Here is a 16,759-nt window from a genome sequence, read left to right on the forward strand (position 1 = left end):
CACAGCAGTTCCCGAGTCCTGTAAGAAATGACTAGTTGCTGAATTGGGAAGATGAATGGACAGCTGTGTCTATGGATTCAGCTCCTTGTACAAGTGGCCAGACTATGCCTTTACAAAAAAAACCAGTTGATTTTGAATGCAGTGCCAGAGTTGTGGAAGGTGTTTTTCCTGCTGTATGTGTGAAGTTACTAAAATCCAGTTTGTCCCATCATTGGAACACCTTGCACACTGCAGCTTCTTAGAACTCCCCAGCTACAGCTTTGAGGACAGAGAGGGAAGAATGCTTTTATCTTCAGTTACAGCTTACCTTACCATTTGTTTATATTGAATCAGCTCAGGGTGAGACGATTTAAAGTGTGTCAGCTGCACCTTCACCTGGTGTGGCAGTAACCCTACTGCTACAGCTACAGCATGTTCACCTGAATAAACAGGAACATTTCAGTAAAAACAATAATAGAAAGGCACCTTTTGAGTAGGGGCAGAGCTCATCCAGGAGAAGGAAAGCTACAGGCATCTGCTGCAGTTTTCAGTAAGAAAACAAAGGAGAAGATATTCCCTTGTGTGCTATTAAAGGACAACATGGTTTGCTGCATTAGCCACTTGTTTTGGAGGCTTATAAATAAACCTTCAAGTTTCATTACCTCCAAACTAGTTTGCAATAAACATGCACAGAAGCAGAGCTGCTTGCGCAGCTACTCAGGCATGAAAAATACAGGCTGTTGGATCCTTGCCCACCAGGCACAGGGAATAAGGGACAACTCTTAACAAGTATCACACTTAAGTAACATTTATTTTATCAGAGTAGATGGTCCAAGTTAAAAGCACTCATGCAGTCGAGGGGCCTGGTGGCTGTAAAGAACTTTTTTCCCCAAGTTTGTGCTATGTGTGAGCACTTCCACTGAAGTGAAAGTAAGGCAGAACCAAGATTGAGCAAGGTACAGGCACTTTGTTCCCAGTTCAAGCAGGGAAAAAAAAAGCCTACATCAGGTCCTGGTCCCCCCCACCCCAAAAAAGCCTCATGTTTGTTAAACAAAATGTTGTAAAAAATAGAAAAAACCGAAGATACAGAAAGTCAGTGCTCCCTAACCATACACTACTAGTTTACGTCATCATATGTAAGACCAGAAGTATAAGAAATCATAAATCAGAGCTTACTATTAACAAGTGTTCCATTACCTGGGGTACGTAGCGATATGTGTAATACCAAGTATCTGACAGCAGTAACTGTTACACGAACAGTCCCACTCGGTATTGCCCACCCTGCCTAACAGCTTGTCTCACCACGCAGTTAAAACGACTGCTTGTAGGGAGTAGCATAGGAAAGGTATTTTAGATTCCACATTATCTGGTTACGTAAAACAGTGATTTACAAAAAACTCATATACCAAACAATATTCTAAATAAATAGTTCATCTTCATGACTATATACAGAGTCCCCGTTACGTTAGTTATCCAAGAACGGCATGTCTGTGTCCATGGGTGCTGGGGCAAGTTCACATAGATAGAACAGCGTGGCTTCGCTCGCTTCCGCCTCTGTCAGCGGCTCCAGCCGCACCAGCTTGCTCTGGGTGGGCTCGGGATCCAGGCTGCTCTCCAGGAGCTCGTCCACTTCCAGGGGTTTGTCAACAGAGGAAGGAGTTTCAGCCACGAAGCTCCCGCTCTCGAGGATGGAGCCTGGGTTCCCATCGAGGAATGCAAGGAGTGGAAACGCAGTGTACTGGATGAGCTGCTTATCTAGGGGGAAAAAAATTCCCAGAACATCATCAGTTCTCAGGCCTTTCTACATGCAGACGGAAAAAACACAATCCAACCCACAGAATTTATTTAAAGAATAGTTAATAAAAAACATTATAGCTGTTTGTTTTAAATGAGTGATTGAAGAATTGTTACATTCACGCGTAACATTGTTTGTTCAGATTCTCCTGCAAAAACATCAGTTTCTCTGCACCTGGTGCAGTGCCAAAAACCTGAAAGGCAAACGCAGTCAAGTATTTTCTTTTGGTTATTTACTTATTAGCATGACACAAAACCAGACAAAGAGCAAATAACTAAGATGGTTTTTAGAACAAGGCTTGTTAAACTGTTTCAACAAAGCACTACAACTAACCTGATTTGGGCTTAAAAACTTGTGTTTCCTGTGAAGCCGCTGGACCAGCATTGTTCTTGGTAGTTTCTATTCCCTTTGTCTCCATCTGGAAACAAAAGCAAAATCTTAAAACACATGCTTAAAGCCTTTTCCAATGCCACCAGAACACAGCTGACCAACTATTAAAAAAAAAATAAATCAAATTTTTATTTGTGAAGGGATGCAGTGGTATCAGTTACCCACACTAACAGACCCTGGCTGAAAAAACATGAAATGGAGACACAGACTGACTCAAGCAAGAACCAAATGCAGTGCTCATGAATGAACAGGACAAGTTCAAAGTGCTAGATCTTTGCTCTGCTGCTTATTCTTGTGTTTCTTTTCCCACCAGACAATACAGATGAAACCATTCTGACAACGTGTGCACCATGTTTGCAAGTACTAAAATCTTAGGGGACACAAAAGTCAAGAGACTGGTACAATGTACAGGTATCGGCCTTAATGTAATATGAATTTTAAAGGACATAATTAATTGGTGTGCTTTCCCCTTTTCTGTTTAAAACCTAACAAACAGGATGAATTCAGCTGCAGCCTTTCTACTCGCATGGAAGTCTTCAAAGCCAGAGCATGAAAAAAGTGCTATTACACCAGAAAAGAAAACAGTAAAGGATGAATAAAGTTTGCATCTCTCACTACTGTGTACATTGAGCAATGGATTTAAGACTTACTTTGGTATTAGTGATATGATCTGTGGGATTCATCTGCACGGAGCTTGTAAAAAGCTGAATAAGACAAAACACATCAAGTTTTAGGTATCTCGATGTTGCTATTAAGAATACCAGAACATCACATCTGCCTGTGAGAGAATTATCCCTGTACTTCCATGTTTTCACCCTCTATCAGGATTAGAGTTTATTGACAGGTAGTTACCACTTCTGCAAAGAAAACCTAGCTTTGGAGTGTAAAGGTTTGGAATTCCACAAACCTCAGTCACAAAGGAAACAACTGCATTACGTCTAACTTAAGACTAACATGGTTTGCTGCAGTCTTAAAATGATTCCTTCTTATGTTGCTGCACAGAGAATTCTGGGTACAGTAAGGAAGAACACACCCCGATCAAGTTTGCAAGTGACACCAAACTAGAAGGAGTCATCAGTACGTGGGAGAGCAGAGCTGCTGTTAAGAGGGATCTCAGCAAGGTGGAAGAGGCTGACTGGCACTCCGTCCGGTTCAACAGCCACACGCATTTAGGACACAATAACCTCACGCACTGGCCCAGGTTAGGGAACGCACGGAGAGGGAGCAGCTCCTCAGAGAGGGACCTGGGAGTCACAGTAGACAACACTCTACCACCAGCCAGCAGCATGGCCTTGCTACAGGGAGGCACACTCTGCTACGGGCAAAGCACAGCCAGGAGGTCACTGGAAGCAATCATTTCTCCACACAGCACCTGAGGCCACCTGGGGAAAAGCGTCCAGTTTTAGGCTTCCCAGCATGAGAGCGTTCAAACTAGAGGGTGTCTGGAGAGCCACAGACGTTTGGGGGCTTAGGACGTACAAGAGGCTGAGGGAGCTTGGCTAGTCTTGTCTGGAGAGGGCAGACAAGGGAGGATAACTGCACTCTTCCACTGCTTCTAAAGAGGTGTTGTTGCGGAGAAGGCAAACACCACAGAGGTGGACAAAGGACAAGAGGCAAAAGCTACAAGCTGCAGCAGGAAAACTGTGACTGACATAAGGGAATTCTTAACAAAGAAGAGTCAAGCACTGGAACAGGCACCAGAGAGGCTGTGGAATCCCCCATCTTTGGAGATTTCAGAATTTGAGTCAACAAGGTCCCGAGCAACATGATCCAACTTTCAAGCTGGCCCTGCTTTGAGCAAGGGGCTGGACTAGATGACCTGCACAGGTCCCTTCCAACCTAGACCACTCTACTCGACATAGATCTGAAGAGAAATTGAGAACATACACATGATCTTAAGAAATAACCTGAAATGTCAGGGAAACTTGTAAAATAAATGCCAAGAACCTTTTTAACCCCAGTTCATTGAGATGACCACAGATGACGTGCTGGGCTATTAGAAAAAAACAGTATTAATCTAATTGGTGTCTGAGTTCATGTAACAACAAATATAAGCATTATTTCATTAAGAAAGCCATTCTTCAATCAACAACTTAAGCATTCGCTTGAGCAGTGGTGTAGCACTGAGAATTATACCACTGCCCCAGAAAAACATTCACAAATATTTATAACTTTCCTTTTTTAAAGGAAAGAAAGAAAAAAAAGTCTGTTGTGTTTTAAATCTATTTTAAACAGTAACAACCCACACAGATATCTTCTGTAGCGTATTACCAAAAATACTTAAAATAAACAGTGAAAATTACATCAACCAGGAGATCTGGATCTATGCTGAACTGTCGTCCTGATAACATAGCTTGGAAGTCCTCTAAACTGCAGTCAATACTGTCAAGATAATCCAGAAGTTCAACCCTAGAAGACAAACAGTATTTTATTACTGTATCCCTTAACAAAAGGTGGAGAAATCCACAATTAAGCTCTATGCAGATGTACTACGTGCATCTAAAAATCTTCACCAGAACAAGAATGAACTAAGGTTTTCATTAGAAACAACCTCTGGAAAAAAATGCTCCGAAACAGATATCACATCAATGTAACACTATGACATGACATCAGCAGAGATGCAATTCTTGCATCCAGGGAACCCTAATGAGCCTCATCCACCTGCAGGAGCTACACAGATAAATCATGACAGCTTAAGCAACGATATCCACAACATTACACTGTCAGATTATGCACCCTGACTCACTTGCTTCACAGTGGAAAAAATCAGAGGCCAAGCTTAAAATACTTAAAATAGAAGGCTCTTTAGAAATTGTCTAGAATAAAGGTGACCTATAAATTTAAAGTTCTCAATAGAAACTATTATTCAGTTCTTTTTACTTCAGTCAAACAATCAGTTCCAATACTTGAAAAAAACCCAAAAGACTGGGCTACTCACTTTCCAAGAAGATTTATATTCTGTGAAATTACTCCATTCTCATTGAGTATGGAATCCATCATTGAGACCGGATCTTCTGCAGTCAAAGTGGACTGGTTATTCAGCTGTACAGCACTTGACATGAGTGGGCTTGTACTGTCACCGACAGGGCCGATGGGATCACCAACTGGGACAGCAACTGATTCTGTGATTTTATCCCCTTGGATTACAGGGGCATATTCTTCTTCGTTATCATCTTCCACAATTACAATATCAGGAGAATGGCTACAGCTTTAATAGGAGACAAATGAATTACAGCATTTTATACACTCATTTGAACTGGTACTATTCCACAGGTTTAGTTAGTTCTCATTTTAGTCAAGCTACTATAAACTTTCCTACTGCTTTTTAATACAAAACACAGCAAGATACTCTAAATGTTTTATTTTCCATTGATATGGTGCTGCAATGCTCAATACAGTTAATGCAGCTCAGCTAGCAGACGTTATTGTGGTCTAGCACAACAGCAACAACTAAAAAGATACGTGAACACTGATATTTCTTGCATTAGAACAACTATAAGCTTGCATATAAATGTAAAGTATGTACAAAGTGGACCAAAGCATAGCAGGTCATCAAACTAGACAGACAATATACATTTTGCATTTTTCCTGTTGAACAGAATCAACTCTGGAGCATCCATAACAAACTATCTCTGTTGACAGCGTTGTAGTTATTTAACTTTGTTATGTATACCAGGAAGGCAACCTAAAAACCAAGAAAGGGTCTCAAATAATTTGATTTCATCCATATTCTGGTTTTCTTAACCCTTAGTAGCTGTTAGTTGTGCTGCCTCTCTATCACAGCCTTATCTTCATGAAGCTTTTCTATCAGAGAATGCATTCCCAGACATTCATCTGAACGAGAACAATGGTACTAGTTCAAGTATAAGCTAGAAATATCTATGTTTTATTCCTTGAGGTGTAATACAGGCCCTATCAATGGAATGAAACTCAGGAAGAGAGTTGCATCTCAATCCCTGGACCAAGTTTCAACTGCTCAGGGCTGAAAGATGAACTACTTCTATAGTACAGACAGGAAGGAACATAGTCACAAAACACTTGGGACTGAAAAAAAATCCACTGAAATTAACTGGCTTAAAGTTCAAAGACCACACCAACACTCAACAAACACCACATGCAAATTATTCTCCATAAAAATCTGTAAAAACAAGGGAAGTCATTCCTGTCCATATTTATAACCAAAAGTAAGATGACATCACTCACTCTGTCTTTGCACAAGTAGTGTATTTAACAAGAGTGCAATAATACTGAGTACTTCTCCCTAGTTTCTATCCTCAGCACATTAAAACTCCAACAGCCATTTAACTATTTGGAACAAATCCAGAGGTCAATAAATCAGAACCTAGTGTGAATTCACAGATGAAGCTTCTATATGTGCAGGAGTACTGAATAATTCTGACCGCTTCATTAAAAAAATTGTCTAAGACATCTGAATTATTGCATATTATACAACACTGAAAGCCAATTATCTACATAGACTTCTAGAGACTTCTTACTTGGAAGAATCTGAAGTGGTATCTTCATTTGCTTCTGGTGTAATGGGAAGATTTTCTTCATCACCCACATCCTCAGTGACATCATAAATAATGATGTCATCTGAAATCTGTTCCCTTTGTTTTAAGCCCTCATTTCTGTTGAGAGGTACCTGAGAATTATTTTAAAAAGAATCAGGGGACAGAAGGACAAGGAGCTTCAGCATTCTGACAGTTATCATTGTATCTTACAAGGCTTCAATTCTAGAGAGGTGTAAGAGCCTTCCTACACCTCAGAGATTACAAGCTGTTTGTATTGATCTACATTTAATAGAAAAAATGTACAAATAAATGAACAAGCTGGAGAAGAGCAGCTACAGAAAAAAAATGTTTGGCAAATACTACAGGCATAGAAATAAAAATATACTAGCACTGTCAGCAAAATCAACAAAAAAGCTGTGACAAAAGGACTACACAAGAACTAAAAATAGTAAAAGAGTGACTGCTGTTTAAATAGTACTTTGTTATAAAGCTATTAATTCTCGTACCATGTTACAGCACTCATTCTAATGATTCCCCCACCAACCATTACTTGGACAGCAGAAAATAACTTTCAGTGGCATGACACATTCAAACAGCATGGCAACTTGACACGATTTTGCTGGGTTGGACGCTGCCTTGTAGAGGAGCACGCTGGGTGCTTGTCCCTGTATGGGGCTAGGGGTGCCTAACTCCTAGAGATAACACAACATTCATGTGCTATTTCTAACAGCACTGCTATTAAAAGCAAACTGCTTTCAGTAGGATCACATCAAGCTGTATTTAATACACAGGTAACTGGCTTATACATGCTTATATTGAAAAGTGAATGGTGATTATCAATCAACACACTTGTCTTCTGAAGGAAACACAACATGGCATATCACTTCTAAAAGTTAATAGCTCTACGTACACAGCTGTGTTTTATTCCCCATATGACAAACTACTTGATCTGTCTGCCCCCCTCTACTCCTTCCTTCATCATAACAAAGAGTACACATAACAGAAGACTTACATGGTGGTTACTGTCAGCTGGTTCTTTCACAATTTGTTGAAATACATTCGACTTTGGAGGTCCATTAGTGTTCAGAAGTAGAGGCCTAAATCAGAAATAAAAGCCATCTCAAAACTAATTCTTTGGTTTTAGTCAACAAAACATGTCAGTATATTGACTGGCCAGCAAGTCTTCAAGGCCATATTTACCTCTTGCGTTTTAGGCTCACTAGTTGGTTATTCTGCACCAAGGTAACGATGAATTGTACAATCTATAAGGAAAAGAACACTATTGTTAGTCGCTCTACTCCATAATTGTTTCTCTCAGAGTACCAAGATACCTTATAGCAGAAGACTTCAATAATAAAATCTACACGTAAACAGCAGAACACTTATTTTTGCTTAGTAAATCTCATATAGAATTGTTCAGAAAATCATGGTAGAATAGAAAACACTGCTGGTAATATCTAAAAAGAATAGCTATTCAGTTGTCTAGGAAAGGGCTTTTCACATAGCTGGCAGTAAGAGTAGACTTTTACACTATATCATACAGTACACAGAAAAACATCCAGTAACTCAAACTATTACAAGAATTCTAATAAGCTATAACAGAAGGCACACAGGGATGTTGACTCTGTACATAACCTGTACCTGTAAATACTGGTTCTGGTGAAAGATATTTTTGACAGATTCAGAAAAAGTGACATCTGCATTTAACAGTATTCATCAGCTGCCTTTCCTTTTGAAATGTTGGACTTTCTTCCCTTACAGTTTTAATTTAAGGAGTAAATGTATTGTATCTGCCTTGAACAAACTGAAAAAAACCAAGCAGTAGGAGTCTCTGCTACAAGGCTGCTTTCAGTGTTGCTATTTCTGATACATAAAAAAATAAAATCTATAAACTCTGCATTTACATCAGTTTTGGTAGATCATAAATCTAGCTGTTAAACCAAGCTAAGTTAACATATTATCAGTGGGTTCCACTCAATAATCTATCCTTCCGATAACTTCAGAAATATACAGTCAGTGGGTCAGTTAAGTGGGACAGTAGTGAATTTCCAATACAGAACTTTGTAATTCTTGCAGTGAGAAAGTTTCTCCTGAGATCATCCAACACAGAGTATTAGTCATCAGGTTCCTGAAGTAATAAAAAATGGATGGACCATTTTAAGGGTACCTTAATGAATGATGTACAATGTTCTTGAACCTCTTTCTTTGAAAACATTTACAAGAGTTTGGCCTTATCTTCTGCTTATGTGGTGAAATACACTGAATGTTTGTTTCACAAAGATTTATTCACCATACACCACCCTGTTGTTTTTTCTATTAAAAAGACATTTCACACAGTAAAAAAAAAAAAGTGAGGACAAAGCAAGGTAACATGTGGCACAGTAGTCCTCATTCATAAGCACTCGCTCATTCACATAAGACACTTGAATGAAGCCTTACCTTCCGAATAACTTGCTGTTGTTGCAAGTGTTTTGCTCTCAGTTCTGCCACTTCCCTCCAAAGGGATTCATTCTCCCTGTTTGAAAAGGATGATTTAAAAGTCAGACTAAAACTAAGTTTTAAAATATGTACATTAATGTCCTGGTTTCAGCTGAGATAGAGTTAATTTTCTTCTTAGTAACTGGTACAGTGGGTTTTGGATTTAGCGTGAGAACAATGTTGATAACACACTGATGTTTTAGTTGTTGCTAAGTAGTGCTTATCCTAAGTTCAGGATTTTCCAGTTTCCCATGCTCTGCCAGCAAGCAGGTACACAGGAAGCTGGAAGGGAACATGGCCAGGATCACTGACCTGAACTAGCCAAAGGGATATTCCATACCATAGGAGTCACGCTCAGTATATACACTGCGGGGAGTTGGCCGAGAGGGGCGGATCGCTGCTCAGGCGTCTGTCAGCAGGTGGTGATCAATTGCACTGTGTATCACTTGTCTTTTCTTGGATGTTGTCCTTCTTTTTTTATTTATTCCTTTTCATTACAATTATTATTATTATACTATTTTATTTTACTTTAGTTACTAAACTGTTCTTATGTCAACCCATGAATTTTACTTCTTTTTTTCAGTTCTCTTCGCCATCCCACTGGGAGGGGGGAGGAGCGAGTGAGCAGCTGCATGGTGCTTAGTTGCTGGCTGGGGTTAAACCATGATAATTAATCACTTTTGTTAAAGATTAGTTGGCTTCATTAAAGCTCTTTGAAATGTGTTTTTAGACTGGGTGGGTGGGGGAGAGAGAAAAAAAAGTCACACATTTAGCAGCCTTGGCAAATAATTACAAAATGGAGACCCAAACACAACAAATAGCCTGCAGAGAATTTCCCGCCCCCTTAAAAAAATAACACAAAAACCAGAATCAAATTTGGCCATACTTATTGCACATACATTCAGCATTTAAAAATTAACTGTTTTATTTCCTTTCCTATAACAAAGTTACCTTCTCCTCTTCCTTCTAGTAATTAAATCCTAAGGAATTAAAAAAAAAAAAAAAAAAAAAAAAAATCAAGCATACAACTGGTTTCTGGTAGCAGCAAAGGACCAAACAGCATAAGATGTAGTTTCCTCTCACCAGTAAAAAACAGAGCTGTTCATTTATATCAAGCCTGTTTGTCCTCCCTCACACACCTCTTGCTAGATGCAAGCCACCTGTCAGCAATAGTACATCCATCTTGAAAGCATCTTTACAGAACAAGCTCTCAAGTAATACATGCAGCTGTAGGTCAACCTAACAGTTGCCTCTATTAGTTCCAGTAAAGGGAGCTAATGTTAGGTGCTAAAAAATAGGAGCACAGCAGAGATGGCAGCTTTCATGAAACACTGCCATCCTACAAACCCTGGTTGTTCTGGTACTCACAGAAGTTCAGTTACTGAGACAGTATAAAAACTGCTGTAAAGTGGCCATTGCTACCATATCCATGAACCTCGTTGTTTCCAACATCATAAAGCATATTAAGAGGTAGATAACTGTTCTGGGTTTGTGTGGCAGGGTTTTGGTCGTGGGGCAGGGGCTGCAGGGCTGGCTCCTGTGAGAAGCTGCTAGAAGCTTCCCCGGCTCCAAGCCGGACCCACCTCTGGCCGAGGCTGAGCCCCTCAGTGATGGCGGTAGCGCCTCTGGGAGAACAGATTTAAGGAGGGGAACCTGCAGTGAGTTGGGGGATTGGAATGTGAGAGGAACCCCTCTGCAGATACTGAGGTCAGTGAAGAAGGCAGGAGGGGATGCCCCCACAGCTCGTGGTGAGACGCAGGCTGTCCCCCCCCAGCCCACGGAGGGGAGGCCCCCCAGGATGGCAGTGACTCCATGGGAAAGCCTGCACTGGAGCAGTCTGTGCCTGAAGGACTGCAGCCTGTGGAAGGACTCACGTTGGAGAAGTTTGTGAAGGGCCGTCTCCCATGGGAGGGACCCCACAGTGGAGCAGGGGAATAGTGAGGATTCCTCCCCCTAAGGAGGAAGGAGTGGCAGAGACAAGGTGTGACGAACTGACCCCAGCCCCCACTCCCTGTCCCCCTGCGCCACTGGGGGAGGGTAGGTAGAGAATTTGGGAGTAAAGTTAAGCCCAGGAAGAACGCAGGGTTGGGGAAAGGGGTTCTAAGGTTTGGTTTTTACTTCTCAGTATTCTTGTTTTGATCTGATTGGTAGTAAGTTAAATTGACACCTCCCCCCCCCCCGCCCAACTCTGTTTTTTGCCCGTGACCATAAGTGGTGACTGATCCCTCCTGGTCCTTGTCTCGACCCACAAGTCTTTCTTTATATTTTCACTGGTGTTTGGGTTTTTACGAAACCTTAAGCTAAGCTTTCAGAAACAGCTGTTTATATGCAGTGTGATGAAGCTTGTTACTTACTCCTCAGACTGCTTCTATGTCCCACATACAATTTAAGAGTACAGTTCCATCACAAATTTAACAACTGAGATCAGAGATTCTGAACTTTCTCAATTCTCTCACCAGCTTTATTAACATGTTTTGTAAGACTAGGTCTTCTGATTTAGCTCCGGTTTCCACCTTAATCATTTTAAACTCATGCGACAACAATATGGATGTCAAAGACCAACCATTCTATCTTCTCATCTCTACGAACTGTCAGGTCATTAGCAACTAGACATCCTTTCAGCCAAAGTCAGCCCTGCTCCAGGCAGGGGTTTAGACCTGACAGTGTTCTGAGGTTCTTTCCAACCCAAATTCGTCTATGATTTGAAAAAAGTGAATATGAACATCTTTACTCTAGACTGGCTAGATTCTAATTAAGACTCTTCTTATTAGACAAAGTAAGTTTGCCTCTGAATGTTCTACCACTCAAGTAATTAGAACCAAAGACTAGAAATGACAGCATTTGCTTCTTAAAACTTGAACTAATCAGTGGCCTCTGCCACAGAGGTACATTCTCAACATAAGGAGTCCTGAGACAGAGTTACTGCTGAGGTGCTGTGACTTACAGTGCATGAGCTTATGCTCGTATATCCTGTCTGTATCTACATACTCTAAAGGATTCAGTAATTTGTGAAACACATCTCTCATTGTTGAGAATAAATCGTAATTACTAACTAGGTAATAATGCAATTCTAAAAATACTCTATTTACATTTGGATTTTAGATGCTGTACCTCTGTCACCGAGGAAACTAAGGAATTTCCAAATTAGATTTCTAAACAGATTTTCATATGCATTAGCTCTTCGGCAATTTTTAGCAGTAGGGAAATGAAGACGACAACAACAGGAAAATAAAAAGCAATGAGCATAGACATTAATTGTAGTAAGAAAGTATTATAAGCAATTTGCACAAACCAAACTCCGCCTCAAACTAAATGCAGTAACTACATCAAACTTGAAGACGTAAACCAGCATACTTTATGCTAAGAGCCGAGTTGAATATTCAGCCTCAGCACTGTCTTGGAACTATTATTAAAGGCGTTATTTAATTGCCCACTACAAGACAGTTCTTCAAACACCAACATTGCCTATTATTTTTAGCCATATCAGAATATTCAATTCTTAATGTAATTCTTTTATTGAAATTTATTTTCCTAAAGCAGTATTTCAAGTTAGGCAATAGGAAATCAAGAGACACCTAAAATTAGGTCTTTGTCCAATAACTATTATCAGAATTACTCAATTTTAGGGATCAGGTGCTGATGGAGCAACTTACCTCTTCAAAGCAGACAATCGAGATTCAATAGTCTCTTGTTTAATTTGCACCTTTTGAGCACTACTTATTATTTTGGAGATATCTTCCTGACGTATCTTGTTTTCTTCAGGTCTTGAAGAAGAAACCTTTAAAAGATTAGAATCCAGAAACAACACTTTCCTTTACTCATTGTTAACTATTATTTTCTTTTGGTGATCAAGTGTATTTTCTTCTAGTGCTGACAAACTATGCCTTTAAGCTAATAATAAACCAAGCATCGAATAAAAAACACATAGAAATTTCCTCTTACAGCTGTTATCACATAAGCTTTAGTTGTTAGAAACATTTGTGTACATTCATATTCTTCAGGCATTCTCCTAAGTGCTCTACTTCATCACTGCTTCACAGTAACCCAATGTTATTAAGTACATCCCTCTCACCAGTTTAACTTGCCACATTTCTATTCAATATCTGTATTCACCTGACTCACAGTAACAGCAGAGCACATTTCAGAATCACATTTAGTGGCATAACAAACACGTTTATAGGTTTGCTGCCTGTTCTCTTTGGTGGAAAGTTTAATGCTTACAGTAGCTTTCTTCCGAAACAAGCTACATAAACCAAGCAGACTGTTATATTGCTGATGGTAAAGTCAAAGCACACTCTGCACTTCTTCTAGTACCCATTTGCAAAGTGTCATATTTGCATAACTCACTCATTTTTGCCACCTGTGAAACTTACTATACCAGCAAAGCAGGTTAGATAAAGGAGCCTAGTCAAATCCCCTAAAATATCTTTAAACAAGTCAAGATATATACAAGAGCAGTGCAGTTTGCTTCCCCAAACTCCAAACTTACTTGCATTTGCAATCCTGCAATTAAACTTGACATGAACTTTGCTATTCATTCATACTTACTAGTACAGGTTTTCCACATACTGAGTTTTCACTAACCTTCCTTTTAATGTGTTCCAACAAGTCCTCCCGGCCCTGCTTAAAATATGGGTGCTGAAACTCTACGGGACCATCTCGCTCCAGTTTGACAATCCCAGATTCAACATGAACAACTTTACGGAAGCCATCTTTAAAAAAAAAAAAGAAAAAAAAACAACCACCAAACTCTCAAAACCCACATTAAGAAATTCAAGCTATGCTGTTCCAACTATCCTGTTACCAGTTTCGAGGATGAGAAAGTATCCTAGTTGCAGAGAACACAGGGCCACTGCTCAATGGACATTGTCTATAACTAAACACGTACAGGATCTAGAACTATGTTAGAAAGCAAAAACCCAAGAACTTACACATGTTTAACTGTCTGACAAAGCTTGCCATGTTGTTGTGCTTGAAGTACTTGGGAAGAATCTCTTTTGCGAATCTCTGTTCATCCAACACCAAGAAACTCTGGCCATTCTAAAATGAAAGAGACACATTAAGCTACTTAAAGACCATTGCAGGAAACACGCTGGGCTTTTAGAATTAATCACCAGATAGGAATGTTTCCTTTGTGCATGCAGTATGTAACCGATCTGCTTGCCTACAATTTTCCACAACAAAAAGTGTACAAGCTCCACGGTGGCAAAGCAACAGAGTATCATCAATTTACATCGCTATCCATATCTGAAGGGCAACACCTCTATGGTTACTCAGTGCTTCCTCAAGAAATGAATTGTTTAACAACAACAATTACCACAGTTTCACTACAGGACAATACTACTGATTTCCTATGTAGCTTCAAAGTATTGGGAAGGAAGCTAACAAAGAAAGAGACTGTGCAAGGGAAATAAACCCAACAACCAGCCGAGAGCCCCTTCTGCGTTCCAGTATAAAAGCATGATTAGTTTGATAGGACTTGTAGAGCGGATGGAGCTGTCAAAGAGCTGAGGGTGTCCACTGGGTTTTGGAGTTACCAAAAAGGTAACCACCCAAGGCAACATCCTCCTCCTGGGATGCCAATTGTGAGGGAGGACTGATCTTTTATTTCATCCCCAGGCTTTGACTAAAATAGAAGGCTCAGCTCTTTGTTCTTCAGTGACTGTGCTCCATTAACTAAAGGACAAGCAACTGGCAGAATCCAAATTAGCTACTTCAAAATGGTTTAGGTTTTGTCTGTACATCCACAGTACTCTCACACTGTATTTAATGAGAAGCCTATCATCTTGGACAAACGTCAACACTGATACTGCATCTTCTTAGAAGCCCTTTAGTTCAACAAGTCGTGTTTATTTCTTACCCCCAAATGCCAGCAGTTCTATGATCCCAAGAAGCTTGAAGAACCAACCATGAGACCACATGAAGATCCTTGCCCAAGAACCTGTTTCTGACAAACTAGCAAGGATTGTCAGAAACAGGATTTATAAATGGCTCACCAGTGGAAGAGTTAGAAGCTTAAGACTGAGAGGAGGGTAGAAGATGAAAACTTCCCAGCAATGCCTACCTACCTCCTGCTGAGAATCAGTCAGTGGAAGGGAAAGGGGAAGCAAAGGAAAGGGCAGGAACAGATCATTGTAGACAATGCATTAATGAAACTCACCAGCTGAAGGTACTCAAACAAGCAGCACTACAGCGACCTGTGACGCCAACAGACAGCTTTCATGCGGCACCTCACTTTATTGTCACTTTGACATTGTTCAGGCCTAGCGCAGAAAAATCTGGGAAACACATCTACTAGTTCTTGTTGCTCTGCCAGTCGTTTACAGCAAAGCTGTACAGATGATAAGGCCTGACCTGAACTCACCGGAGCATTACTACATAGCTAAATACCATTTTCAAGTCCTAGCATTACTGACTGCAGCATACAGCAATCTCCCAAGGACTTCACTTGGCACTCCCTGTACGCGTTTCCTCGGACACCATGTACCCATGGCTTCGCTGAGGTATGTATGCAGGGAGTCAAAATTTGGCTGTCTGGTTTCAGATGGTGTTTATCCTTACAGTGTAAGGATATGGATTTGTATAGGAGGGAAGTGAAACATTACAGTAACTGTACTCTTCCTCCTGTTACACTTGGTATGCTTTCTGTACCCCATAATATTGACATAGCATAGTTTTAAAAGATGTCAACCCTTGTGTACCAAGTGATCCCAATACCTTCCCCCACACAAGAACTGCTGAATGCTGATAACATCAACGGTGATCAGTGGATCTTCCTTCCACAAACAGCCTTGCAGGATCTCAAACAATTAGCCTTTATTTTTAATTAGTAAAATAATACAAGGATACTTAATAATAGCCTTGGCGTGCTTACGAGATAAACATAAGCGATGAATTTGGAAAGTCTCCATTAAAAGCGTAAGGTGGCAAAAATGGCACTTCTTAAGCGAGACAACATAACATCTGAGTCTTCACATAGCCCTTCATATTTCTCTTCCACAAAAAAAGTAAAAACTAAAAAAATTAGTAGGAAAGCTGCTGTAATCTGCCGAATCTACTTGCTCCCTGCTTCAGGAAGTTTTGGCTGAAGTTACTGGTAACTCATTATCAAGAAAATCTTTAAGACGACATTTGATCATCGCTTGAGCATTTAAAATTGAATCAGCTGAGAGCTGCCACCTCAACACCATGTGAAGAGGCCAATACAGTTTGAGAGCAGGAATTTTAAAATATATTTTTAAAACATCTAAGATATAGAGAAAATTAAATTATTAAGACCCCCTGCATTTATCACAGGAGTTAGCGACGCTTACTGAAGTTAACGTGCCAGCCCTTCATTACATTGTAAGAAGGTGGTTACTTCCTGCCTTCCAGTATTTTAAGTATTTATAAAGTTTGTCCTCTGATAACGATTCCTCATTATTCACTACAACAGCCTGCATTTGAATATAAAGGATTCAAGATGAAACGACACCCAACGCCGGTTTTCCATTTTTTTTTTAAAAAAAAACCCAATCAAAGTAGATGTAAACCAACACGGCCACTGCACACCTTTAACCGGCAGTTCCCAGGACAAGGACTTCGGTTACCAGAGGCACAGCAC

At 40.1% G+C, this 16,759-nt stretch overlaps 1 protein-coding gene across 2 annotated transcripts in view; it reads right to left on the reverse strand.

Moving 5' to 3' along the window:
- Positions 1-787: 787 nt before the first annotated feature.
- Positions 788-16,759, reverse strand: part of HSF2 (heat shock transcription factor 2) — a 17,231-nt gene continuing 1,259 nt past the window's right edge. The window contains exons 2-13 of one of the 2 annotated variants that reach the window (XM_010585843.1): positions 14,088-14,196; positions 13,741-13,868; positions 12,810-12,934; positions 9,118-9,193; positions 7,879-7,940; positions 7,691-7,775; positions 6,661-6,809; positions 5,103-5,372; positions 4,468-4,573; positions 2,815-2,868; positions 2,108-2,192; positions 788-1,734 (exon numbers count right to left, since the gene is read on the reverse strand). In XM_010585843.1, the coding sequence (XP_010584145.1) occupies positions 1,445-1,734; positions 2,108-2,192; positions 2,815-2,868; positions 4,468-4,573; positions 5,103-5,372; positions 6,661-6,809; positions 7,691-7,775; positions 7,879-7,940; positions 9,118-9,193; positions 12,810-12,934; positions 13,741-13,868; positions 14,088-14,196 (1,539 nt within the window). In that variant the 3' untranslated portion in view covers positions 788-1,444. The remainder of the gene's footprint in view (positions 1,735-2,107; positions 2,193-2,814; positions 2,869-4,467; positions 4,574-5,102; positions 5,373-6,660; positions 6,810-7,690; positions 7,776-7,878; positions 7,941-9,117; positions 9,194-12,809; positions 12,935-13,740; positions 13,869-14,087; positions 14,197-16,759) is intronic. The other variant, XM_010585844.1, reaches the window with a different exon arrangement.

The sequence above is a fragment of the Haliaeetus leucocephalus genome, unplaced genomic scaffold (genome assembly GCF_000737465.1).
Source record: "Haliaeetus leucocephalus isolate CR32 unplaced genomic scaffold, Haliaeetus_leucocephalus-4.0 Scaffold130, whole genome shotgun sequence".
Taxonomy (NCBI): Eukaryota; Metazoa; Chordata; class Aves; order Accipitriformes; family Accipitridae; genus Haliaeetus; species Haliaeetus leucocephalus.